The following is a 27,071-nucleotide window of genomic DNA, read 5'->3' on the forward strand; positions in this document are numbered from 1 at the left end:
CCTATAAATTTTTTTTAAAAAAAGGAAACCAAAGCTGGCATTAATAAATTTTATATGAAATGTCTACACATTGTAACATTCACTTTATTAGCTGTTAAATTTAGGGCTCATGAAATTTTCATTACATTTTTAAAACAATTTTTAGGTTAGATTTTTCTCACTTTGCAAGAGTTCCTAAGTCTGAGCCTTGATTGCTGAGAAATCATACAGTAAATCACTTGTGGCCAAATAATTTTAAAGATAAAATTATAAAGTTGTTTTGTATTTTTAGAGCACAAATTATTATTGGAGTGCATTTAATGTGCTGTAAGGTAGGGTTGAAGGGCCTCCATAGTATGGCACCTGGTGGCTGGGGAGGACGGGTTTGGGAGAGACCTTGGTTTCCTGTTGAACCCATAGACCGTAATAAATAATGCTAGGGCCTTGAGCTGAGTAGGTTGCCCTCTCTCCCTCCTCCTCACCATCATCCATCCATTCATCACCCTGCCTTCCTTCCTATATTTATTAAGCATCTGCATGTGCCAAGCATAAACCTAAGGGTGGTATGTCAGGCAAGTCATTGAGGGCCAAAGGAGGACAGGTGTGGTGACGGGGAAGCCCAGGATCTCTGGGAACACCCAGGAGGGGATCCAGCCAGGCTGGGTACGCCAGCCACACCGAGCTCCAGGATTGCCATGCAGAGGCATGGGTGGGGCGTGTCTGAAGGTGCTTTTGCAAAGAGTTCTGTTAAGATTGAGAACACACATTGGCCACATCAGAGAACAGGCGAGGTCAGGTGCACAGCTATCACCCACAGCTGCCAGGGATAGCACCGACTCTCGGTCTGCACGCTCAGAGCTACAGTGGCCAAGTTGCCATCTCTTGGTTGCTTCTGAAGTCAGAGCCTGCCTGGAACTTTTCCCAGAACCCTCCACCCCCCCACCCCCCACCCCCAGTTCCTGCAAACATACATAGGTGCTCCATGGCTGCAGGTGGAATTTTCTGAGTGCAGCACTCATCCCTTCCTCTCTCGTCTGGTCCAGATCAAGGGTTTAGGGTCCACCGTGTAATTAAACAGGGCTCAAGTCCCACCCTGGACCCTTATTTGCTTTGAAGCCTCTCTGGAAGCCGCTGAGACAATGGCCCTTGTTACCCTCTGTTTGAGTTATTTATTTTTTTCACTTTTCCCTCCTTCCCCTCTCAGGGGACTTGCCTCTCGCCCTCATCCCTCATGTCTTCCCTTTCACTTGATTGTCACTCTCATTGTCCTCCCGGGGCCGGGACGCGGGGTGACAGGCACGGGAGCCCAACCGGGCCGGGGCGGCTGGAAATATAGTCGTTAATGGGACCCGCGAAGCCCAGATGTCCTCCCTGGATGCGGGTAATTTGTTTTTAATGAAAAACCACGCGGTGACCCTGAACAAATGAATTTTCTTTATAAGGAGTCTATGTGCAGAGGCAAAAATAAAAGACCCGAAACCCGGAGACTTAAATCTAGGGCTGGAGGGAAGAGAGGAAGAAAGAGGGAAGGGGCGGGAGAAAATGAGAGAGATAAAAGAAGAGCTTAAAAGGATAACTGTGTTAGCCTATCTCTTGGCCTAAAAAGCCATCCCAGGTCAAACACTCCGTAGGCGTGGCCCTGCCAGAGCAGGGTGCAAGATGGCTGTAACCATCCTGAGCCCTTCTTGACGGTGATGCTAAGAATACACGCCACCGTCTGAATGGAGCTTGAGGATTTCCCAGGCTCTTTGTGTGGTACCCCAGTAGATCCTCATAGTAGCCCGAGGCCGGCACGACTCTTAGCCCCATTTTACAGAGAGAAAAATAGGGGCTTTGGAAAAGGTCATACAGCTAGTGAGTGGATGAGGCTAGACAATGAGGGAAGCATTTGCCATTTTGGAGTTTGATGCTCAGACACACTGTGTTAAAGTCTGTGTGGCACCAGAGAAGAGCACGGCCAGAGGAGGTGGGGAAAAAAGGCCAGGTGCTATGTTCCTACTGAGGGGTCTTGGGTTGGAGCAAACTCCCAGGGTCCCTGGAGTCGTGCGCCGGGACTTTATCACTGTATGGTCTTTCCAAGAGTACTTTGGGCGGGGGTTCCTGAAGAGAGAATGCTCAAGAATGAGCCACTGGGAAAATGCGTGCAAAGAAATTGGTGTCTGCAGCCAGGCCTAGTGGTGCACCTGCAATCCCAGTACTCGTGAGACTGAGACAGGAGGATTGCAGGTTCCAGGTTAGCCTCCATGACTCAGTGGGACCCTCAGCAACTTAGCAAGACCCTATTTCAAAATAAAAATTTAAAAGGGCTAAGGGCATTAGCTCAGAGATAGAACACCCTTGGGTCAATCCCTAATACCACCAAAGCAAAGGAAAGAAGTGAGTACCTGCCTCCTGAGAAACAGGAAACTAGCCATGTATCACCCACCACCTCTCAGGACCAGGTAAAGACAGGTCTTGGGGCTGGGGCACAGCCATCGATATAACTGAGACCCAGGCAAAGAGCCTGTCCTAGGCTTTGGGTGAGTCCGCCCTGCTGAAAAACCACCACAAGTGGCTACATAGCCCAGACTGGGGTGACTGTGCAGTGTGTGTAGGGGGGGAGTCTGTCCTAACACACCTCAGAGGGGCCCCCTGTACCTTCTGCAGCCACTGGCCCACCGAGGTGGCTGAGCAGCCTGGGAGAGTGCTGAGGATAAGCAGAGCCCATACAGGGCAGCAGGGGAGTCAAAGGAAGAGCCAGGAGCCCTATTGTCCCCCCCCTACCCGCCCTGGTTCTTCTCTGAAACCAGAGAAGGAAGCCTTTCCCCCTCCCTTCCCCATGCAGACCTGGTAGTATGGGATGGGCTTCAGGCAGCAGAGCTTCTGCAATCGCTCACATCAGACCCCGCGCCACCCCTCCTTTTCCTGTGGGCCCCCTCTTCATGGACTCCCCCCCTGCCCTGCTACAGGGGTGCAGGCAGTGGCCGCCCCACTCCCTCCCCCTCTGCCTCTCACCAGAGTCAGGAGCTTAGGCAAAAATAAAATGGTTGTTTTCTTTTCCCAGGTTCAGTTTCCCTGTGGAAGTTGTGACCCAATTAGAAAATCAAACAAATAGAAAAATCTGACCACAACCCTGCTGAGGTCTAAGTCTTGGCTTCTCTTGAGGCCTTTGCCTCACAGGGGCCCCCGAGCCCCAGCGTCCTCAGCCTCTGTGAGCTGGCCTCCCTCTCTGCTGGTTTCCTCCGTAATTGATGATTTATTCCCCACTGGCTTCCAAAATGGATTTGAGGCAGCTTCTTGACCTTTCAATAACATCAGCCAGACCTGAAATCCCCATCATAAAATAGGAGGGCTGCCAGCATTCTGTGTGGAGGCCCAGGCGTGGCCGCACACCGCCCCAGCTCCCACCAGCGGGCTGACCGACTTTTGACCGTGGGGCACCGTGCCCAGCCCCGCGCGGAGCCTCCACTTCCCTACTGGGAGTGGGGACGTACTCGGAAACTGTTCCTCTCTGGGTGCGTTCCAGAGCATGCTTCCCAACTGACTTTCAATCAAAAGGAAGATCACCAGGAAAACTGGGACAAATTGTGACTTCTACAGTGGACAATTAGAAATACCAGGAGAGGTTGCCAATTGGCAAATAAACTCCTCAAGTGAAGTCTTGGATTAATCACTCTGCCAGCAAGCCAAGCCTGTGGGGGCTCTGTTGGTTGTCCTCATTTGTGGAATGTGTTCTGGCCTTCCTCCTCCTCCTCTCCCTTCCTCTCTTCCCTCCTTCCTTCCATATTTTCTTTGCTTTTCTTCCTTCTTTCTTTCTTCCCTTCCTTCCTGCCTTCCTTCATTCTCCCCTCTTCCCTTTCTCTCCGCCCTCCTCTTTCCCTTCTCCCTCTTCCTTCCTTCACTCATCCATTCTCATTCACTTGTTCATTCATCAGCTGACCCCTGAGCTCCCCTTTGGTGCTGAGCCCAGTTCCCAGTGTGGGCACAGAACATCTGAGTGGGCTTCTCATGGCCTAGGAGCGTCTCTGAGAACTGCCTGTGTCACCTGCTCAGAATGGAGGGGAACCAGCTTGAAACTGGCAGTTTTGCTGGTTCATAGGCCCAGGGACTAGGCAGAGACTCCTGGGGGGATAGAGAAAGAGCTGGGCTGATGCCAGGGAGGGCGGCATGACCAGTAGCCAGCTCCAGCCCAGCTCACCCTGAGCCTCCCAGGGAGGGCTCCAAGGGAAGCCTGGTCCCGGGAATCTGTCCCCCGTAGTGGGGGCCAGACCCCTGTGTACAAACAGGGGGCTCAGTATTTAGAGCAGGGAGGATCAGGGAGCTGCCCGAATGGCTGCCTGCTTTGGAAATTTCTATGCATTTGTAATAACAAAATTACCATAATTTGCTCGTTAACGCAGCTAGATCAGTCAAGCATTGTTCCATTGCAGGCGGGCGGGGAGGCCGGCGCCTCTCTCCACACACCCCAGCCAGCCTGCCAGCCCGTTAGAGCACTGGAAATTAGCATGCAAATGGTCCTAATTCGGTGGGCGAGCTGTCAGGCAGCGCCTCTCCGGCCTTGTCTCTGTGAAGGCCCTGACAGCCCAGCTCTGGAGCTGGCCCACCCTCCTCGCTCCAGCCAGGAGGGGCTCAGAGGGGCACCTGCAGACTGACAGCTTGGCGGCCGCCCTCCCTCGTCAGCGCCATCAGGCCTGGCGGCGGGCTCCCCGGGGAGCAGGCAGGGCCTGCCACCATGCCGGAGGAGGAGGTGGGCAGGCGGTGGGCTGCGGGGGAGGCTGGCCCCCACTCAGGGCCACCAGCCTTGGCTCTCGCCTGGGGCAAGGAGGGCAGAGCGAGGTTGGAGTGGAGTCCCCTGGCTCAGGGCCCAGCTGGAGCAGAAACCCTCCCAGCTGCTGGGTTCTGAGTGGGACCTTCTCTGGCCTGCACTTCCGTAGGGACCAAGTTCAGATCCTGCCCTGCTCTCCTTTCTCCCAATGCCTGACTTGGCATAGGTCCACCTCTAGACCTGGAATCGCTCTGTCTAGGACTGTGCCTGGAATTCCTCCAGCTGAATGAGCAGGACAATTGGTGCTAGAACTGCTCTTGGCTTCCCAGGCTCGGTAGGCAGTCAGCTTCCTAAGTACTCCTGACCCCCAGTCTGCACCCTCCTCCTGGGCTGCTGTGAGGGTTAGCGAGCAGGAGAGGCCCTGCTCTGCACCAGCAGCCATGTTGCCAGTTACCGCAGCAGGTGCCAGCCCTGCTCTAAGGCCCTGTGCTCCCAGCCTGCTCACCCTCCACACTGCCCGCAAGCCCATTTCACAGAGGGGAAACTGAGGCCGGCCTCCTGCTTGCAACTTGCCCCAGTGGTAACACCAAGCAGAGAACCTAATGGTCTTGCTGAGCCCTTGTGTTGGTTTATTTATTTGCTATTTGTTTTTGAGATGGCGTCTCGCTATATTGCCCAGGCTAGCCTTGAACTCCTGAAATTTTCTGTTTTTATTTTTTTTTTTTTTTGGTGCTGGGAATCAAACCCAAGATACCACATTGGCTAAGCAAGTGCTCAACTACTGTGCCACACCCCAGCCCTCAGAGCCCCTTGAACAGGAGATGGAGAGCCCAGAGAGCCAGAGCACACCTCTGCCCGTTGTGTGGCCCAGGGCGCATTCCTGGACTGTGTCGGGCCTCAGCTTTGCCCTTGGTGAAAGGCACCCTTCTCGCCACGATGGTGCCTCGTGCAGTGCCTGGCACATCCTTGGTACCAAATGCAGGTGGAACGGAGCGGGTCCGCGCAGGAGCAGACATGCCTGTCTTTGAGGATCTACCATTCCCCTCTGTAAGTTGTCCTCTTCGACTGTGACAGCAGAGTGCAGAAGTGACTGTGGGCAGGAGAGCTGATACCCCAGGGCTTCCCTTGCAGCTTCTCCTGGTCGGTCCTCACGCCAGCTCTCAGGACGTGTTCCTTCCTTCCCACGAGTGGTGCAGACGAGGCCGAGGTCCAGATCCTGGTTATGGAGAGCAGGCTGGGTCCCAGGCTCCACTTGCCCAGTCAACTGGCTGCTCTTGTGCAGCCAACAACCTAGTCACCCCCAGGCAGCTGCTCAGTTCCCTTTGTCTGTTTTGAGGACATCTTATTGGGTCTTTTTAAATCTTCAGATGAGTGGAGAGGTAAGCGAGACCCTGAGAAATTCAAAACTCCAGCTGTCCCTGGCTCTCTGGGAGAAAAAGAGGGGACTCATGAGCCTGAGTTCCTGCTGTACCCCAGGACTTCTCATTGCTCAGCACAGAGCTGGGCACAGGGCAGTGTTTGAGGAATAACCTGTGGACCAAGATGGAGACCAAGCACGGATGCAGGTGTGAACCCAAAGCCCCAGGCCTACTTCATACCAGACAACTTGAGCCAGAGGTCGTTTTCTTCCTGCTGCGGCCTTTTTTCCCAGCTACTTTTTGGATTATTCATTTGGGGTCTTGAAACCTTAAGGTTCCATGTACCAACCTCTCAAACAGCTGCCATTGGGTTGTTCAGAATGTCTTTTGGAGAGAAAAAGTCCTGCTAGCCACAGGAGCCCTGACACATCAGGGACACCTCGGGAGGGTTTCCTCCCCAGAGGGCCTTCCTGGGGCTGCTAAAACTCCTGGACCAGGCAGGACAAGGCTCACAAAGTTTGCTTCTGCTCCCGGAAGAGTTGTCAAGGCTCCCCCTAGTGGAGAAGCGGGCGCACCTCGCCCCGAATTCCTGTGTGTGGCAAGATAGGTCACCTCCCTGGCCTGCGCCATCCTAGGTTTCCCTCATGGCCACACCTGCACTCTCCTAGATCCTCAGCCCAGCTCCACGGGAGCCCGTTGTACTGCTTTTGTTATGAACTCGGGAGAGGAGGGTGCTGGCCCTGGGTTCCTCCAGCCAGGACTAGATTCCAGGGTACTTTCCGTTACTCCTGGCGGCCCTCATCTGGTCACACCCTGCCAGCGTCCCTGGATGCTTGCTTGGCCAATGGCCTGGCCCTCCCCAGTCTTGTGGCACACACTCCGTGGGAGGGCCAATCTTTCCATCAGAATTTGCAGGGCTTCCTTGTGGGTCTCTTACCCGCCAGCCCTGCCTTCTGCAGCCTGTTCTCAACATGGTGGCGCAGGAGGGCCAAGTCTGGTCAGGTCCTCCTTCACTCACTCAGAATAGAAGCCAACGCCCTTCCATGATGCGCTGACCCCTGGCTTCCCTGGCCTCATCTCCCCCCCCCCTCAAGTCTCCAGCTGTCCCACTCTCTGATCTCAGGGCCTTTGCTTTCCCTGGACTCTGCTTGCAGAGCTCTTCCCAGAAGAGCTACCTCCACTTCCTTCCACTTTTTATTCAAAAGTCACCTTTCCCTTGAAGCCATCCTACTCACTCTGTCTATGATTCCACCCCCTCCAAGGTGTTTTCCCTTGAACGCAGAGCATTAGCTAGCATGCTGTGTGCTTCTTTCTCAGTTTGACTTGTCTGTTGTCTGTGCCACTCCAGCATCAGCTGACAGGCCAGGACCGTGGTCTGTTGCGCGTGGGGCTGCGCCCTCAGTACTGAGCAGCAGGCATTCAGTCAGCATCTGATGAATGAATGTGTCTGCACTGTGCCCTGCATATGGGTGCGTGCCCGTGGGCTCCCCACCCACGCTGCACTTCTTTCCCAGAAGCTTCTCCATCCACTCTTCCCTCTGTGGCCCCCAGAGACATCTGACCTCTCTGTTAGCTCCCAACTCTTACCTCAAAGCCCCCTGTCAGCCAGGTCTGTGGACCAGTCACAGAGGGCCCATAGGGAAGTGTCCATGGAATTTAAGAAAGAGATCTCCACTAGCACAGCCAGCTTCAGGGCAAGCCCACTCACTGTGCTCCTGGGGAAACTGAGGCCTGGACTGGGGAAGGGTCTTGCTCTAAGTATATGGGAGAGGCAGGATGCATGGGAGGCTCCCGCATCTGGTCCAGCCCCTCAGAGTTGTGTGGACGCCCTCGGGGCTGCTCTGTCACAGAACCTGAGCCTGCTCAAGCTCTTGGTAGTCTGACTGGAGTCCACCCCTACACTGTAGCCCTGCGTGATGGCTGGCCTACAGTAGGTAGCCCGCATAGAGCTCAGCCTTCACAGAGGCCACATTTCAGGACTAGACACCGTGCCCCTGAGGATGCTGGGATCGGTGTCTGCATCCCATTCAATCTTTTGGGGTTCCCTTTTCCAAAGCTTACTGGGAGTAAGAGGCAGCCTCCCATCTCTGCTCTTCCCCCATCAACAAATTGCCTTCTCTTTAAGTTTGAGCATGATCCAGATGGATCCACGCTCCTCTGACTTTGCTGCTCTCAGCCCCTGGGAATCAGCTCGTACAGCCTTCCGTGGCTTGGTGAGTTGAGGCTGGGCCCAGGATGCTGCACTTCTCCCAAGCTCCTGGGTGAGCTAGATGCCACGTGCTCTGAGGACCCACCTTGTCTACTGCTTCACGAATTTACCACTCATTGGAATTGCCTCGAAGCCTGGACAAGTAATGGTATCTGCCCTACCCGGGAGGTCCAGATATGCTAGTCTGGGGTACAGCAAGGCTTGTGACCCACTGGCCTGGGTCACTGTGCCTCGTTCCTGCCCCCTAGGCAGCTCTACAGCTGGGCCATGGTCACACTTAGAAGGCAATTTGTTGATGGGAGAAGGGCACAGAGGTGGGGTGGTCTCTTACTCCCTATAAGTTTTGGAAAAGGGAACCCCAAAAGATTGAATGGGGTGCAGACACTGAAGGAGAGAGAGTATCTGAGTCCCTGGGGCCCCTGGGCTGTGGGAGGCAGCGGTCCTTGCGGAGAGCCCTTCCAGGACAGAGACGTGACCACAGGGACCCCAATCTTTGGCTTCCTCCTTGACCCTGACTCTGGTGGGGGAAAAGACAGTCCCCTGCCCTGCTCCAGCCCAGACTGCCTCTCGTACCTGTGTTGTCAGTGCGCTGGTCCGCAGCCACCCGGGATGCAGGTAATTTATGTGTGTGCAGCCCCCTCCTGCAGATTGCGGGCTCTCCGTGGGCAGGGACCGTGTCTGATTCATCTCCGCCTCCCCAGCCCAGGCCTGCTTGCTGGGGGCAGGAAAGGTGTGCAGAATTGAGTGAGCTCCTTGGGGCGCAGTGGGGCGCGGAGCCTCCACGCAGCCGAGTTCCCAGCGCACCGCGAAGCTCGCGCATTGTGATAGTAATTGTGGAGGTAAATCTTGTCTGGTCTTCTCGCAAACACTTGGCCAGGCGTTCCATAAATATGTCAGCAGCAGCATTAAAATTTGATGGCAGGCGGTGCAGGTCGAGACTTCCCAGCAAGGTATGACACCTTCACCTCCGGCTCATTAGTCAGCAGCGGGCACTGGGCCTCAGCGCCAGCCCAGCCCGGCTGGGGGAGGGGAGTTCTTCAGAGGAGGACCCCTGGCTGCTCTGAGGAACAGGCCAAGGTCGAGGCCACGTCAGCTTTGCCTGAGAGGAGGAGTCCCCACAGGCCCCGGGTGGACCCCGAACTAGTGGGTCCCTGAGCTGGAGAGCCCAGGCTGTTCTTCCAGTCTGGGGGCTGGTAATGGGAGCTGAGGACTTTTCAGCTTTATAGTCAGCCTGGTGCAAATTGTCCATCTGTCCACAAAAAGGGACTCAGAGCTAGGCATAGCGGCCCACATCTGTAAGTAGAAACAGAAGAGTCAGGTCTCAGTGGCCCCTTCCATGCCAAGTGTATTCATCAGCTACGAGTGACTACAAGGATATAACGGAGAGAGGCTATTTATGAGGGAAAAAAAAAGTGGTTTACTATGGCTCACAGTTCTAGAGGTTCAAGTCCATGATCGGGCAGCCCCACTGGTTTGGGCTTCCACCAAGGGTAGTGCATGCTGTAGGAATGTGCATTGCAATAGCACTCACATTATCAGCCAGGTGTGAGGGGGGGAGGGAGAGAGAGAGAGAGCGAGTGAGCGAGCAGAACTGGGGTCCCACAATCCCCCTGGTCCCCTTGTAGGGCACATCCTTAATGACCCAAGGACTACCTCTAAAAAGCCCACAGCACTCTCTAATAATTCCACTCTGGGGACCAACCCTATGGGCCTTTGGGGACAGTCACCAATCAGAATATAGCACCAGGACACACGACATCTGGTGGACTGGCCTCTTGCTTGGGAGGAGCTGGGGACTCCCTGCCAGGCACTTTGACTCTTCAGAATATACCCTGGGCTGGCAGGTAAGAATATATTTCAGCAACCCACCAAATGATGAAGTTTGAATATCCTCTGAGGCCCAGATTGTAGGCACTTTCTGCAGGAAGCCTTTCTGGATGCCTTAACCAGAATAGATTACAACTTTCACTCTGCTTCTAAGCCCACTTCGCCCTTTGCTGACACCCAGGTGTTTCTGGATCTAAGAATCACCTTCCATCAGGGATCTCCTGGAAAACTGGGACCTGGGTTCACCCTGCTGAGCATTTCCCCTGGGGGCCTAGCACGGAGATCGGCATGGAATAGGACCACTGTGGATGCCCAAAGGGATGGACTGACCAAAGTAAAGCCCATCACCAGCATGTGAGTCTAAAAGTAAAAATATAGTCCCCCAAATCAGAGATATGAGTTTCCTCCAAGCTCAGCATATGAGGTCCATGAACTCTGGGGGACGGTGTTGCTTTTTACCACGCACCACCTGTGCAATCGTTCATTCCAACTCTGCAGCGGCTCTGAGCAGCACCACGAGAGTGTGTTCCGACAGCTGGCAAGAGTGAATGCAGCTTAGGCTGGATGCACGAGGACCTGGTGAGTTTCTTAGACATTCGTCACAGATACGTGAACTGGGTTTACTCCACCCCGCCCCCGCCCCCCCCCGAGACAATGTAGGGATACACCTCCAAGGTAGAATGTGGGCCGCCTCAAGAGGAAGAGAACCATGAGTTGAGTGTCATCCCAGGTGAACTGGGGTCTAGAGGTGGTGGCTTCTGGCAACATTCTGGTCACTCGGGGGAAGTCTTTAGGTTTCCAAACTGAGCATCTTTCAGTGGGCTAATGAGTGCAGAGAAAAGGCACTAAGAAAAAAACCTAGAACCTAGCACATTCTGGTCTTCCCCACCTAGCCTGCGTCTGGTCTGAGTTATCACTACCAGTGATTTTTTTTTCTCTCTCCTTTTTAATTTCTTATTCTGAGCTCTTTTGGAATGAGTTGATGTTAGCACTTCTCTATAAGGCAAGGAGGACTGTCTGGGTCTGGTGTGGCGGGTGCACCTCGGGAGAGCATCCACTGAGAGCCCCTCTTCATAAGTAGCACTGACTCTGTGGTCCCGCCACGTGCCAGCCCACCTCTCTTTTCTCTGCGTTTCACTCCTTTTCTCTGTAAAGATGGAAGACTCCCAGCACAGATTCCAGGGCCACTCTTCTAGTGTAGGTTTCAGGATCCACTTCTGCTCTGACCTGGGATGGGAACGTCTGCCGGGCATACTTGGCCCTCACTCCGTCGGCACGTGCTGGGGGCAGGGCCCATTGGGTCTGTCTGGCACAGATGGTGAGCCTTCCTCCTGCCCTTGAGGAGGAGCCACAGACTCAACAGGGAGGGAACAAGCTACGGTTACAAATGGCTCTGCTTCTGGCCAGAAATGGGGCCAGGAAATGGGGTCAGGGCTTGGGATTCCGGGGAGAATAGGGAATGCTCTCAACAGGGAGGATTGATCGGGACAGGCTTCCTGGAGGAGATGGTATTTGAATTTAGTCTTAACAAGTTGGGGATTGGATGAGGAGGGGAAATAAGGTGGCATTTCAGAGCAAGGGTCTCAGATGCAGGTGGAGCTGGGCCCAGGGAGCATGTGTGGGGAATGCAGACCGCATGAGGCCTGGACCGGGGCAGGTGGCAGGGGCCATGGGAGGTGGGGCTGGGAAGGGCAGTGGGCCAAAAGGGTGTTGACTGCATCCATGTCACTTTTTGGGCACTGGTCCTTCAAATGTGCCGCCTGCCCTAGGAGTCCACCTGCCAGGTGCTGGCGTCTCCCCTTCCCCACACTCATTTTAAGAAATCAGGCACTGTCTTTCACCCTGGGGAGGGTGAAAGACATGCAGGGAGTCACTTGCATACCGTTGTGCCTGTTGTTTGCTTGGATGAAGGCAAGATGGGACCGAAGTTTGGAATAAGATTACAGCAAGGAAGCAAATTAAAAACTGGATCACAATTACTCAAAGTGTACATTTGCACAGCCACAGGGCTCAAATGGAAATGCCTACAAGGGCAAACAGGCCATAGAAAAAGGGAAGGCAGCCTTGGGCCAAGACAATAGATCTGAACTGCCTGCTCTGCAGCTAATGACACGCTTTGCAATACTGGACAGTGCATCGATCTGTGACCCATGTGAGCCAGGCATGGTGGCACACGCTTGTAATCTCAGTACTTGGGAGGCTGAGACAGGAGGATCGCAGGTTTGAAGCCAGCCTCAGCAACTTAGTAAGAACCTGTTTCAAAATAAAAAGTAAAAAGAGCTAATAGGCCAGAGGTTCCCCACACCAAATTAAAAACAAAACAAAATGGGCACTCTGTGGCCCAAGGGCCCCAGTTCTTGCCTCTGATGGACGGTCAGCTGGTGGCGTTGGCTGTGTGCCCTGTGGCCTGGGGATGGGGGTGAGCTGCTATAGCGCTGAGGTGAGTTCCCTGAGGCATCCTTGCATCTTGGTTTTTTATAGGTAGAGTCAACAGGAAGTGGGCATGACAGTCTCTTCTTTACAGAGGATATAACAGGCCCAGAGAGGTCACTTAGCTGCCTCACAGCTGGCCAGTGGCAGAGCCAGGGCTAAGGCCTGGTCTCCACCAGGGTCCCTGTGACCTGCTCAGTGCAGCCATCCAACCACGAAGTCTGTGGCTCTCTGGGAGAAACATTCCGCATTCCTTCCCTCACTCTCACCCTCTGGCTTGGTTTTTCTCTTCCCTCTGTGTTTCTGAAGGCCTTCGTGGCTGGCCAGAGCTGGTGGGAGAAGAAGTTTTTCCCAGCGATGGATCGATGCACGGTGTTCCCGGCTGTCTGGGTTGACAGGGCTGACCTTTACTGAGCTCGGGTTTTTGTCTCCCTGTTGGGAGCCCAGGAAGGTCTCGCTGTGGGGAGAGGGATGGTGAGCGGCCTTGGCCTGCAAGGGGCCAGGCTGTGGGTGGGTACAGTGAAGACAGGAAGGAAGGGGAAGATGGGAGGTCACGTATGTAAATCTCTGCACACCACTCCCACAGATGAGAAGTCTGAGGCTTGGGGAGAAGTGACCTGGTCAAGGTCATTCAGGGAGACGTTGACAAAGCCCCTGAATCCAGGGTGTGTGTATAACCCAGATTATGCATATGTTAGGCATGGTATCATATATCATACATACATATTTGTAACTGCATATATGTATATATCCTGTCTATATGTTTATCATAAATAATATGTTAAAATATAATAGTGTGTAGATGCATATATGTTACTTAAATATAAAGGTGTATGAAAAGTGGACTGTGCCTCTTGTGGTGCTGTGGATTAGAACACTGGAGCTATAGACGTTTCATGTAATTCCCCAAGTACCTGCTGATTCCTGGGCCACCATACATCCTGCAGTCCTACAAAGCCACGGGAGGAGCTGAGGAAATCTCATGGCACTTTTCAAACTCTCTCCTTCCACCTCCTCCACCAAGATTTTCTCTCCAAGCCCAGTTTGACTCCTTCAGACATAGAACTTGGCTGCGAAGTCACTTTGAAAGACTTTCTGTATGTTAATTGCAGCCGGCCAAGGTCTCGAGCAGAGGTGGGAGCCCACCATCTGCAGATGGGGTCGGCCCCCAGTGCGCTGTGCAAATCCCTATCATCTGGCAGGTGTCATTTTGGGTTAATTAAGAGCTATCCTGAGCCTGTTTACCTGTCACTTCTGAGAATTTTAGGAAACTGACTTTCTTGCCATCTCTGAGCTTTGAGTGAAGGGGAATTGGAAGACACCTCTGATTCTGGGGATGTTCCGGTCCCTGGAATGGCCGGGGCTGCTGCATTCAGTACATTTTATCACAGCCACCTCTAAACTTTATATATATATATATATATATATATATATATATATATATACACACACACACACACACACACACACACACACACACACACACACATATATATAATTTTTTTTTCTTTTTGGTGGTACCTCCGGGCTACACTCCCAGACCTATTTTATACTTTTTTTTTAAAATTTTTGGAAACAGGGTCTCTTAAGCCAGCGCGGCTGGCTTCGAACCTGCGCGATCCTCCTGTCTTCACCTCCCAAGCGCTGGGATTACTAGCGTGTGCCACCACGCCCGGCTAACCTTTGTATTTTAATCAGTGTTTTCTAGTTATCCTGTTGGTTTTCACAGTCAGCTCCCTCATATTTGGAAGATAATGCTGTTTTGAGGAAGCCCACATTTGTCCTACATTTCTTAAGCCTCTGCCTTCTCTCAGAGCCTTCAAGGAAGGAACACATTCCCAGTTTCACTCCATTGAGCAGCTCTAGAGGACCTTTGACTTGCTGGTCAGAAGCCTCTTTCAGCTACCAAGGTCTGGGTGTCGGTGCCGACCTGGGAGCTCTGTGTGCCTGGGGGATGACTCGGTTAGAGCCCCACAGAGCTGGCTTCTCAGTTGCCCCAAAGGCCCCCTTCTTCATCACTAGAGAACCTCCTTTCTCTCGGGAGTGATGCTAATGTTCTATAACTTGGTGGGTTGGATTACTTGGGCATATGCCTTTGTCAAAACACACCAATGGTTCCTTGAAGACCTGTGCATTTCACTGTATGTAAATTTTACATCCAAAGGAAAAAATGTGTTTGTTTATTAAACAAATAAAGAACTTTAGTTAATAATATGCATCTCCAAGTACTTAGGGGAAAAGCTTGGAAATGCAAAATTAAAAAGATAAAAGTCCAGCAGGATTGGGAGATGTCTGACAAGGAAGCCAGAGAAAAACTTGACAGTGGATCATAGGCACATCAGTGTTACCTACCACGTTCTTTCAGGGTCGCTGTGATGGGAAGGGCAGCTGGGGACCACTCCCTCTTCTCCTGTAGAGTTGTTTTTTTCTACTATCAGTGAAGAGAAGGTTCAAATCCTCCCACACACAAGTTTGCAAGGATTATCTGAAGCCAAGAAGTTACTTGATCTTCTCCATGAGTTTAAAAAGTAGAGACTTCCCTTCCCTCCATTTTACAGATTAGGAAACTGAGGCTTAAGAAGTGGGTCTGCATGTCCAAGGCCACACAGCCTGTGAGCGGCAGTGCCTAGCCTGGAGCCTGGTTCTAGTGTCTCCAAAGGTCATTTTTGCCTTCCCCTCCAGGATGGGTAGCTCTGGACAAGAGTAGGAGCCTGAGCACATCTGGGGTATGACACTGGGCACCGGCCTGGAAGGGCACCGGCCCTTCCTACTCAGTCCTACTGATGGCTGTGGAAGAGGAACCAGCCAGCCATGCCCTGGAATCCCATTGTGGACCATCTGCGGGTCCCTTCTCTCCCCCTTTGCTCATGCAGTCGCCTCCTCTGGCTTTACCACTTCTACCCCCTTGTTTAAATAATACCACCAGCTGTCTGCCACCCCCCATGTCTAGAACTCAAGATAAGATTGATCCAAATCCTCATTGGCCACCTCGTGGAAAGCCTGATGACCTCCCCAAGATTTTCGCAACACTTCTGGCTGGAGGCTCACTTTCCCACGTCCAGCCCAGCCTCAGGCTTCTCAGGTTTTCTGCTCTATACTGTGACCACTTTTTTTTTCATCTCAACCCACTGGCCACCCAAACGTGGCACCCAACTGTTCCTTCTGATTTCTCATGTGAGAAAAAAACGCCAACTTCGGTCATGGAGCGTTGTCTCAGCCTGTTTTCTGTTCCTATAACAAAATCCCTGAGAATGAGTAATTTGTAAAGAAGAAAAGTTTGTTTTGCTCATAGATCTGGAGGTTGGGAAGTCCAACGGCACAGCAATGGTGTCTAGCCAGGGGATCATAACATGGCAGGAGGCTAAAGGGCAAGTGGGCACTTTGTAATAGCCCACTCTCCTGAGAAAGGAATTAAGCCCTCTTAAAGACCTCATTACATCTAAAGGCCCCAATTTCCAACATAGCCACAGTGACAATCAAATTTTAGCATAAGTTTTAGAGAGGACAAACTATATTCATACCACAGTAAGTGTAGCAGGCATTATGAATGCCCCAGAGGTGGACGGGGGCAGGCCGAACTCACAACCAATTTATTTATTTTATTTATTTATTTATTTATTTATTTATTTATTTATTTATTTATTGGTGGTACTGAGGTTCCTGGAAGCCCTTCTACCTCCAGGCTACACTCCAAGACCTATTTTACATTTTTTTATTTGGAAACAGGGTCTCTTAAGCCAGTGAGACTGGCTCTGAACCAGCGCAATCCTCCTGTCTCTGCCTCCCAAGCGCGGGGATTACAAGCATGCGCCACCATGCCCGGCACTCACAACCAATTTAAAATGGGAACTTGAGCATTTGATTTCATTTATATTTTTTTTTTACTTATTTGTGATACAAGGTATTGAATCCAGGGATGTTCTACTTCTGAGCTACATGCACAGGCTTATTTTTTTTTTTTTTGAAATAAAATCCCACTAAGTTGCTGAGGACCTCACTAAGTTGCTGAGTCTGGCCTTGAACCTGCAGTCTTCATGTCTCAACCTCCCGAATACTGGGATTACAAACGTATACCACCATGCCTGGCTTGAACATTCCACTTCTTAAATATTTTCTACCCCTCCACACAGGGCACATGCATCTTAAATTTCCACAATTTAGTTCCTTTCACGTTCCTATGCTCAACACTCTTTCTACCTTTACCCCCACACACAGATCTTGGCTTTCTTTTGCATAGCCAAGAATTCAGCGAAGAATCCTCCTCCTTCTCGTCGTCCTCCTCCTCCTCCTCCTCTTCCTCCTCCTCCTCCTTCTCCTCCTCCTTCTCCTCCTCCTCCTCCTCCTCCTCCTCCTCCTCCTCCTCCTCCTCCTTCTTCTTCTTCTTCTTCTTCTTCTTCTTCTTTTTCCTCTTCTTTTCTAATTCTTTTTTGTGGTACTGGGGATGGAACCCAAGGGGCATTCTACCTCTGAGTTATACCCTCAGCCCTATTTTTTATTCTTTATTTTGAAACAGTGTCTCACTGAGTTGTACAGGGCCTCAGTACATAGCTGAGGCTGGCTGCCAACCTGTAATCCTCCTGTCTCAGCCTCCCAAGTACTGGGATTACAAGTGTGCACCACACGCCCTGCTTCTCCTCCTCTTCTTAGGAAGCCATGGTCCCATAGTGTTATGGACCTTTCCTTATGGCCTCATTTTACCTTAAGTATCTCCCAAAGGTCCCATCTCCAAATACCATAGTCTGATTAGAGCTTCTACTCAAATTGGAGAGTAAATATCAACTTGAGTTTTGGTGAGGATGTGCATAGCAGTGCTTTGGGGGGGCTCATATTCAGGATGGGGAGACACCGCCCAGAGAGGTTCAATCACTTGTTGAAGGCCACACGGCAGGTGGGTAGATGGCAGATTCCCACGGGAACGCCCGTGCCATCCTGTCCCACCCGCCTGCTCCCTGCTTCCCTTGCACCCTGGGGGCCCAGCTTACTGTGGTGACTGCAGCCTGGCCTCAGAAGGCCCTGGGTCCGGTCCTCTTTTCTTGTTGGTCTGCTCATTCCTACAGGAACAACGATGGATGAGACTATGGCACGGGTTTTTCTGCTGACTGAGTTTTTAGTCTTTACGTGTGACCAACTTCAAGGAGCACCCAGAGCGGTCTCTGAGGATTGCCATGTGCCGTGTGCCTCCCAGATGGAGGTGTGACAGCCACCGAGGCCCAGGTAGCACCCTGAGCAGGCCTCGCAGAAGCCTTCCTGTCCATGCACGAAGAACAAGTCTCCTATTTAAGGGGTTAGAATTTTGGAGAGATGCTCAGAGCATGGATCCATCGGCAGAAAGAGGTGAAGAGCCCGTAGTGGACCCTTGTGCTGGACGAAGTCATTAGAAGCGGTGTTTATTATATCATCTCTGTCTTAGGCTGGCTGGCTGGAGGCCCCAACAAGAGCCAGGTCCAGAGACTTTCAGTTTCTGCCTGTGAATATCATTCCTTCTCTTGAGGGACAGTTTGTGCATGTGGATGGCGAAGCTATGTCATATCCCAGGCCTGTTTCCTCTTACTTGCGCTGTGGCCGCAGACCCCTGGCAGGTCCCCAAGACATCAGGCTCATCTCCCCTAGCCGGAACAGATCTGGCAGCCCCTGGCTGGTAGCCTTGGCTGGGTCTCTGCCCTGGCAGGAGGACCCCGGGTCCCATGCCTGCTCTGCTCTGTGGCTGCCTCTGCTGGGCCTCATGGGAGGCCCTGCCTGTCACACCCTGCCCTGCCAGGCCTGTAGTGCCTGCCTCCCTCTGCTCTCAGAGTCCCAGGCTTCCTTCAAGGCAGGCTCACTGCTCCCTTCCACCCTGGAAGGCGTCCCCAGGCTTCCCTGGGCTAGACACACCTGACTTTTCTAAGCTGCTTCTGTGAGGTTCCAGCAAAGAAGGCAAGTGCCCCCCAGATGTGAGGATGCTGTGAATTTAGCAGGTGAAGTATAGCAAAGAATTGGGACCCATATTCCCCAGAGGAGCTTGGAGCAGCTCGGAGGGCCCAGGAAGAGCAAATCAGGCTCAGCAGGTGAGAGGGCCTTCAAATACCATTTGTCCTTTTGGAAATAAAAAGCAGAATCCCAGGGTGGGAAAGTAGTATCATTTGAGAAAGAGAGCCCTGGGCTGGAAGCCAGGAGTCTGGCCTTATAGCTGTCCCCTGGCCTGGGCAAGTTGCCCCACCCTCCACAGCTCCATTTCCTTGCCTATAAAATGCAGACTGCTGTATCCATCATGTGAGCTTCACAGGGTAATCAAGGTTTGAGGACAGCTTCAGCAACACAGAGACTCTCAGCAAACTGCTGAAACTCTGTTTCAAAATAAAAAATAAGAAAAAATGGTGGTGTATCTTGGAGGTAAAATGCCCCTGGGTTCAATCCCTAGTACAAAAAAAGAAAAGAAAAAAAAAAGAAGAAGGAGGAGGAGGAGGAGGAGGATGCCACGGTGACCAATACAGGGTGCTTGTCATGGTGGCTAACATTCGCTGAGTCTTCACTGTGTGCCACATGTGCTATAGGTCAGTTCACATGGCCTCTATCAAAACCACATGGTCTTTACAGCAGCTGATTAATCATCCTACTTTACAGAGGAGGAAATTGAGATGCAGAGGGGTTGAGTGGCCTATGAGGGTCGCAGAGCTAGAAAGAGGCAGACCCAGAATTTGAACCTATGCGGTCTGGCTCCAGAGCCCTGGCTTTCAGCCTCTGTGCCCTGGGCTTGAACCTGGGCAATCTGTGCTTCCCCACCATCTTTGTGGCTGGCCAAAGGATTGGTGATAGAGGGCTGGGCATCCCATATTCCATGGGGTGAGGGCTCCATATACTGAGCCAGCTTTCTCTGTGGTGCATCAGATAGTCAGGCACCATCCCAGAGTCCCCAAGAGGTGGCTGGACCAGCCCCTGGATCACCCTCGGGCCCCGATATGGTCAAGCTCCCTTTATCCAGAGTGCAACACCCTCACCCTCACGGGGTAGCTCACAGCATGTGGGGCCCGGGCCCAGGGTCCCCACCGCACCACAGCTCTTAGCAACACAGACGGGGATCTTGGTGGGCTCGTGTCCTCTACAAGGAGCAGTATGGAATGGCAGGGAAGAAGTTCAAGAAACTGATTAAAATCCTGGCACCTGGCAGGTGATCAGTTCACCTGGCTATGGGAACTAATGGTGGAAGTAGTGGGCACAATCATGAGTTTCAGAGGTCTGCTCTGACAGCGTGTCCCTTGTTCACCTGGTGGTTCCCATTTTTTGGGATAGACATATTCATTCATTCGACAGTCATTCCTTCATTCAACAAACAGTTACTCACGCCTGCCAGAGGCCAGGCCTTCCGCTGGAGGTCAGGGTAGGGCTATGAACTGACAAAACTCTCTGCCCCCCAAGAGTCCAGCCTAGCGGAAAATAAACAAGATAAGCAGAATAAACAAGGAAGATTAGAGTAGAATATGTTCTATAGAGAAAAATAAAGTGGGACAGAGGGATGGATGGTGGGGGAAGCCTCACAGGGAGGGCCTCTGCTAGATGAAGCCTAGTGGGAGGCGAGGAGAGAGCCCCGGACATTGGTGGCGAAGGCAGGGGTGTCTCGCGATCTATAGAGCACCCTGTGTCTGCTGGGGACAGGGCACTGAGCGGGGGCTGGAAGTGGCTTGTGGGTGCAGAGAGGAGTCACAGGCACCTGCAGGGTCAGCCTCATGCTACAGGGCATTCAGAGCAGGGCAAACCTGGTGCTGGGCCAGCACAGCAGCCTGGGTCTGCCTGAGGAGGCGCAGAAGAGAGGCCTCCCAGAGGAAGAGGTGTCCCAGAGCCTGTATCCTCAATACGGACGGGCAGGTGGGGATGGGGTTGAGCAAGGTGGTACTGCTGACTCGGGCGCACCCTCTAGAGGAGTTGGGAGCTATTTATGGCCTTTGAGGGCCTCTGGGAGCCAGTGCTAATGTGGGGATGGATTCTATGGTTGCCACTAACTCTCTCCAGCCCAGTAGACCTGAGACTTGCACCTTTGGGGACTAGAGGTCAGGGAGGATTCCTGGAAGAGGGGGCCTAGGACCTGGCTTGGTAGCAGTAGTGAAGCTGCTAAACAGAGATGGCCTTTGCCACAGTGGCCTGATGCCCTGGGCCCAGGCACGGTGATGTCAGAAGTGCCTCTGATGGGGCAGTTCCATGAGGCTCAGACCAGAGGGGCGGGCAGCTGTCCCCTCTGCAGGCCGCTCTGCTCCTCCACCCTGCCCCTGAGGAGGAAGAGGAGGAGGAGGAAGAGGAGGAGGAGGAGGAGGAGGAGGAGGAGGAGGAGGAGGCGGCGTGTGGCGCTGATGGATATGCTGAGGCCGGGCTGCTGCGGCCCAGCACTGTCACCACACTCTCCCTCCGTACGCCGAACCTGACACCCTGACCACTGAGGCATAAAAAACAGAGAATTGGAAGGCTCAGCCTGTCAGGCTGGGAGTGGCCCCCAGAGAGGCCGAGGAGGAGCGTGCGTGTGCGTGTGCATGTGTGTGTATGTGTGTGTGTCTGTGTGTGTGTGTGCGCACACGCGCACGCGTACACCCTGTCTCCATTGCCTGTGGAGGTTAGGGAGAGGGCCTGGGAGCGCCCCCAGCTGGGCCTCTTTGTTCGGGCCCCATGTGGGCTGAGGCCACAGAGGAGAGTGAATTTCCTGTGGTCCCGGGTCATGGCTAGTCTCTTTTGGAAATCTTGGTTTTTTGGCTTTAGGGACACCCTTGAGGGAGGGGGGTCTCAGAGTCGTGCTTGGGCCACAGATGGCCTCATGGGATTGTATAACTCCTAGCATCTCCAGATGGGGAGGGACACGGCGTGCGCTCTGTCCCCTGCAGCTGAAGGAAACCACTCAACAGCTGGCCTTCCAGGCTGGCTGCTGGACACAACCTCTGCGAGGCCCTGGCCGCAGAGTGAGAAGACAGGGCCCGCCTGATCTAGGGTAGGGGGTGGGGGGAGGATTTGGGGATTTCCCCCACCCCACCAGGCAGGTGGTAAGGAGGCCTTTCTGGCTGTCACAATATCAGAGAAGGGCCAGAGACAAGCACACTGCTCCTCGAGCTCCTGGGCTCCAGAACATCCTCAGGGCCACCCTCCCGCCATGCTGTGCCCACTCTGGCAACCTGCCTGAGCATGCCCAGGGCTCTCAGCAGCTGCCCCTTCCCCTGAGGGACCCAGCTCCCTTCCTCCTGTGTTTCTTCGGCTTTGGGGCCTGTCGCTTCATTTCGGTGGAGTGCCATCTGTCTTTCCCCCAGTTAGACAGGACCCCCGGTGCAGCCACCCCTGGATTCACAGTGCAGAGGTCCAGACCACAACCAGGGTCATAGGTATGGAGATAAACCCACTGAGTGGCCTTGGCCAGGGCTGAGAGCCTGGCAGTCTGGGGCTTTGGGCTTGGGGAGGTGTACCAAGGCCATTTCCTGATACCCTGGGCATCAGCTTCCCCTCCTGTAGAATGGAGCAGGGCTCCCTAGGCACACCTGGCACATGATGGTTCAGTGGTACCCATGTGAGAGGCTGGTTTTCATTCCCATTGATACAAAGGGCTTTGGGGAGAACAGACAGTGCCAGTGGTCGGTGCCCACTTGATGAGGATGCGGCCCCAATGTGCCTTTATTGGTTAAGGAAAGTACCTGCAGTTCAGTTCGAAGGCAAATGGTAGTCAGTTCTCTGGCTGACTAGCTGAGACCGAGGCCTTTTCCAAACTTGAGATGACATTGGTTCCTGTTTCTTTCTCTCTCTCTCTCTCTCTCTCTCTCTCTCTCTCTCTCTCTCTCTCTCTCTCTCTCCCTACCCCCTGCAGGGAGTGAGTTTTCGGGGAGTCCCTACAGCCACCCTCAGTATTCCTCGTACAACGACTCCTGGAGGTTCCCCAACCCGGGGCTGCTTGGTGAGTACTGACAGAGGCCTGCAGGCCCCAGGCCTCCTCACTGGGCCAGGGTCCCTCAACATCCTGCATCGAGTCACTGAGGTAGGGTGGGTGACTTGCCTCACTCGCATGTAATGTGGGGTTGTCAAGGGGGCCTAGGGCAGTAAATACCACTCCAGCTCTAACCTCATCCCTCCCCTGGAAGTTTTGGTGGGTCAGAGGAAATGTCGCAGGAGGGGAACAGAAGAAAAGACGGCATTGAGGGAGACTAGGAAAAGTGCCTGCACATGAGCAACTGGTATTTCTTAAGAACTATGAAATATGGTGAGAACTCTAAATAAATAAGAGGCAGTAAAGATGCCAAGGTGGACTGATTGGTGGTGGCTACCTGGAGAGCTATCTTGCTAAGGACTCTGAGACCAGTGGTTGATTAGTGATATCTGCCACGGACATCACCGGTACAAGCCAGTTCCTATTAGAAACAGTAGCTGAGGGCCTGCCAAGGCTTGCCACACAGGACACAGCTGGTGCCCAGCTTCTGCCCAAGCCTCACATTGGCACATAGTCCATGGCTGGTGCCAGCCCAATCTGTGAACATCATTGATGTATTTATGCCCCCCCAAAACCAAGCAGGACTAACCCAGCCCTCAAAAGTCCAAGAAAAGCCTTTGGTTTTGTTGACATAAACTTACATGAAACCCACTGGTGAGTGCCATCTGGAACTAAAGGAATTTGAAACAGAGACCCTGGGTTACAGATATCACTCAGCAGCTGAGGGTGGAGCTGCTCAGCCCTCAGGCAGTTCTGATCCTTCCCCTAAGGTTGGCTGAGATTTTTTCACATGTAGCAGCAAAAGGTCAGACATGGAAAGGCCCTCTGAGACCACTCTGGTTTCTGTCCAGCTTAACAAGGTCTCCTTGAGTAAGAGCCTGTTAATTCCCTGGGTCCTTAATTATTTTAGGACTCAGAAACAGACTTCACCAGAAAAGCAATATTTGAATGTCTTCAAACTCAAGCTACCAAGCCCTAGGTCTGTGAAGGAGGTCCTGAAGCCTCAGCTTTGACCCTTTCTCAAAACCTGTTTGGTGATCATGACAGACGCACAGTAGGAACTCCATTCTATGCCCCTGAGGCCTTGGGCTGCACAAAGCATTTTTGGTGCATCATGCTTAACTGTGGATGGAATAAGGAACATGGCCAATTAGTGCTCCAGGTCGCTGTGCCAGGGAGATTCCCAGCCTTACAGAAGATCGCTGGGCTCTTGCCATCTGTAGCTTCCCAAGGACCTGAATCTGCAGACTAGTCGCTTCTCAGACTTCTTTCTTGGTTTGGTTAAAATCATTTCTGAATATTGAAGCAGGGTCATCACTTACCTGATGTTTTTTCCTTAAATGGACTCTGAGTTGACTCAGCTTCCCGTCTCAGGAACCAGAAGGTATGGGCCAGCTGTGGTCCCCCTAAGCAGGCATCTTCCAGAAAGGTGAGGGTAAGGAGATGGGTCTTAACTCCAGGGCCCAGGTGTCCCACCCTGGAGATCCCTCAGACAGACCTCAGGTTCCAGTACTACTGGGACACCCAAGGGGAGAGCTCAAAGGAGGCCTGTGCATCAGCCTGTGGGACAGATTGCGTCTGATGGGACTGTGAGCGTGGATGTTCATAGTACCTTGCCTCGGGCAACAGTGGGGCCTGGGATCCAGCCAGTACCTGGCACAGAGCCCTCCCCAGAAGGGGCTCCTTTTTCTGACTTTGCATCCTATAGACTGACAGTAGCTTCATTTCTTTGCCTGGGAATTCCAGAGCCAGAGAAGTGGGGATGACACTGCCCAGGCTGGTGTGTCAGGGAGGGATTGAAGGTGGAGTGGTCTGTGGAGCAGGCACAGATGGGGGACCTATCGCCAGGCAGAGGAGTCAGAAACTGATTGTGTGGACAGTGATGGGTGGGAGTGGCCACTCACCTCCAAGGCTTGTGCTGCTCAAGTGGGAGTGAGATCCAGGTCGCAGCCCCAGTTGTCAGGCTTGGGCTGTGTTCCAGATGTGGGGAGGACACAGGCTCTGTCCCAAAGAGCTCATGGGCAGGGGATGAGGGACCTCTCCAGCAGGCCTGTCTGTGCTAAGTGAGCGCTTGTTAATTGTACCAGACACTGGGCAAAACCCTTCCCACAAGTTATCTCATTTTATCCTTTCAACAACCCTATGGAGAACATATTATTATCTCTATTAAACAGATGAGAATGAGGCTCAGAAGGGTTAATTAATTTACACAAGGTCACACAGCTCTCAAATGGCAGATGAGAACTCACTCTGACTCCAGAACCTGTGTTCACAGCCAACATGCATGTGATTCTCTTACTCTTCCTGATGGAGTCAGTCTAAACAATATTACAAACCTGGGAAGAGCCCTCATGCCTCTGTAGAAACAGACCTGAGAGTCCCCAATACTCCTGGCCTGAGCGTGATGAGGGGAACAGGGATATTTTTTTTCAGGGTCTTTTACTTTTTAATTGTACTTGTGAATATATTTGTTCATAAAGTTTAGAAGTCAAGAGGTACAAAAAGTTACAAAGCGTCGAGTGTTCTCTTATCCCTGTCCTTCTGGAAGACCGCAGTTTTCTTCCTTGAAGACAAACCATATTTGTAGTTTATTCTATCTTTCCAAATTTTTATATAGACATACTTTTTGGTCCACTGTTTCATTGTACTATATATATCTCATTTAACTCCTCTTGATGGCAGAATTGATTTACAAAATTGACATTACTCTGAAATTGAATCTTTCTTTTTTTTTTTATCTGTTAACCACATTATTTTTATTTTATATATATATTTTTTATTGGTGCTTTGTAGTCAAACATCACAATGGAATACAAGACTTGTGAGGATATACAAGCACACATCATCCAATTAGCCTTTATCCTATCCTCATCCCATTCCCTCCCCCTCCCTTGATCCCATGCTTGATTTGGTGATTAACTTTGATATATTTGTTTATGTACATCATGTGTTTTAAAGAGATTCCATCTTCCCCCATCCCATCCCCTCTGATTGGTCACCTTAATTGCTCCTCCATAGGGCCCTTTCTTCACCTAGATCTCCTCCAATTACCCATTTCTTCCTAGTTTTTTGCATATTAGGGAAAGCATTTGATTTTTTATTTTCTGTGATATTTCTCTGTGTACGCCTCATTGCAAGTTCTGATCCCACTCTTGAAGGCCCTGGCACCGGCCTGGCCACCCGGCAGACTCTGATCTCGGCCTCGCTGGCTCTAGCACCGGCCTTGCCTCATGGCAGGCTCCGAACCCAGCCTCGAAGGCCCCAGCACCGGTATTGCCTTAAGGCAAGCTCCTATCCCGGCCTCGCTGGCTCCACCTATGGCCTCACTGCATGGCAGGCTCCAATCCCAGCCTCGTTGGCCCCGGTATCGGCCTCACCCCCTGGCAGGCTCCAGTGCCAGCCTCAGAAGCCCCAGCCCCAGCCTTGCCTCACGGCAGGTTCTGATCCCTGCCTTGCTGGCCCCGGCACCAGCCTTACCCCTCGGCAGGCTCCGATCCCAGCCTCGGAGGCCCCAGCACTGGCCTTGCCTCATGGTAGGCTCCGATCCCGGCCTCACTGGCCCTGGCACTGGCCTCACCCCTCGATAGGCTCCGATCCCAGCCTTGGAGGCCCCAGCACCAGCCTTGCCTCACATCAGGCTCCAATTCTGGCCATGCTGGCCCCGGCTCTGGCCTCACCACTCGGCAGGCTCCAATCCCGGTCTTGGAGGCCCCAACATCGGCCTTGCCTCACAGCAGGCCCTGATCCCAGCCTCGCTAGCCCCGGCACTGGCAAACAAGGCTATTTTTGAAAGCCAGGTTAATAATCTGTCAGAATTTAGTTCAAACAACAGAATCTGCTCCAGCTAGTTTAAGCAGAAAACATATTTCAAGGGATATTAGGGACTCCCAGAATCTCCAGGAGGACCAGAGAGGTAGGATGGGACACACAACCAGAAACACACCCAGACACACCACCAGAGCTGCTCTATTGCAAACATCCCCATTGTTTCTGGTTGAAGTTCCCTCTGGTCATTCACTCTAGGCTGCAGCTTCCTTCAGGATGCTCAAGCCTGGGCACCAGAGGCTCTGTCTGCCACCACCCACTCTTCAAGTTGCTCGTTGCCCATTCAAGGTAGTATGCACGAGAGTCTAATGCACAGAGCCCAGAGAATCACCTGTGCCCTCGCAGCAAGCGAAGCCAGGAGGATGCTCTCAAAGAAGCAGGCCTCCTGCACAGAAAACTGCAAACACAGGAGGAAGGATAAATCATGCAGGGCGGCTGCAAACACAGGATATGACCCCAACAACCCAGGGAATCCTAGCTGGGCCATCCACCAGTCTGGGCCTCAGTTGGCTGAAACATAAAATGAGGTGATGGCAGCCTTTACAGAAGGCACTGAAAACCAAGCCCTTTGGGCACATACCCTGAACCCACAGTGATCCTGCCTGCCTGAAGATGAGGAGTCTCCCGGCTCACCCAAAAGCGGTACCCTTGCAGATAGCTCCAGGCCCATCCACACCTTCCAGGCCACTCTTTCCTGGTGTCCTCTGGGGTTTGGCAGAGCAAATTCCACAGAGACTCACCCCAGGGAAACCTAGACTGATGATTTCTCGCATCTGG

At 52.6% G+C, this 27,071-nt stretch overlaps 1 protein-coding gene across 8 annotated transcripts in view; it reads left to right on the top strand.

Annotated features, from left to right (window-relative positions):
• Window positions 1-27,071, top strand: part of PAX5 (paired box 5) — a gene marked incomplete at both ends in the record, with an annotated part of 185,969 nt that overhangs the window by 157,379 nt on the left and 1,519 nt on the right. For 5 of the 8 annotated variants that reach the window (XM_080709605.1, XM_080709608.1, XM_080709609.1 and 2 more), the window contains one exon: window positions 22,353-22,439. The exons of the other annotated variants lie outside the window; for them this stretch is intronic. In XM_080709605.1, the coding sequence (XP_080565731.1) occupies window positions 22,353-22,439 (87 nt within the window). The remainder of the gene's footprint in view (window positions 1-22,352; window positions 22,440-27,071) is intronic. 8 annotated transcript variants of the gene reach the window in all.

Source organism: Muscardinus avellanarius (assembly GCF_963383645.1).
Source record: "Muscardinus avellanarius genome assembly, chromosome: 13".
NCBI lineage: Eukaryota > Metazoa > Chordata > Mammalia > Rodentia > Gliridae > Muscardinus > Muscardinus avellanarius.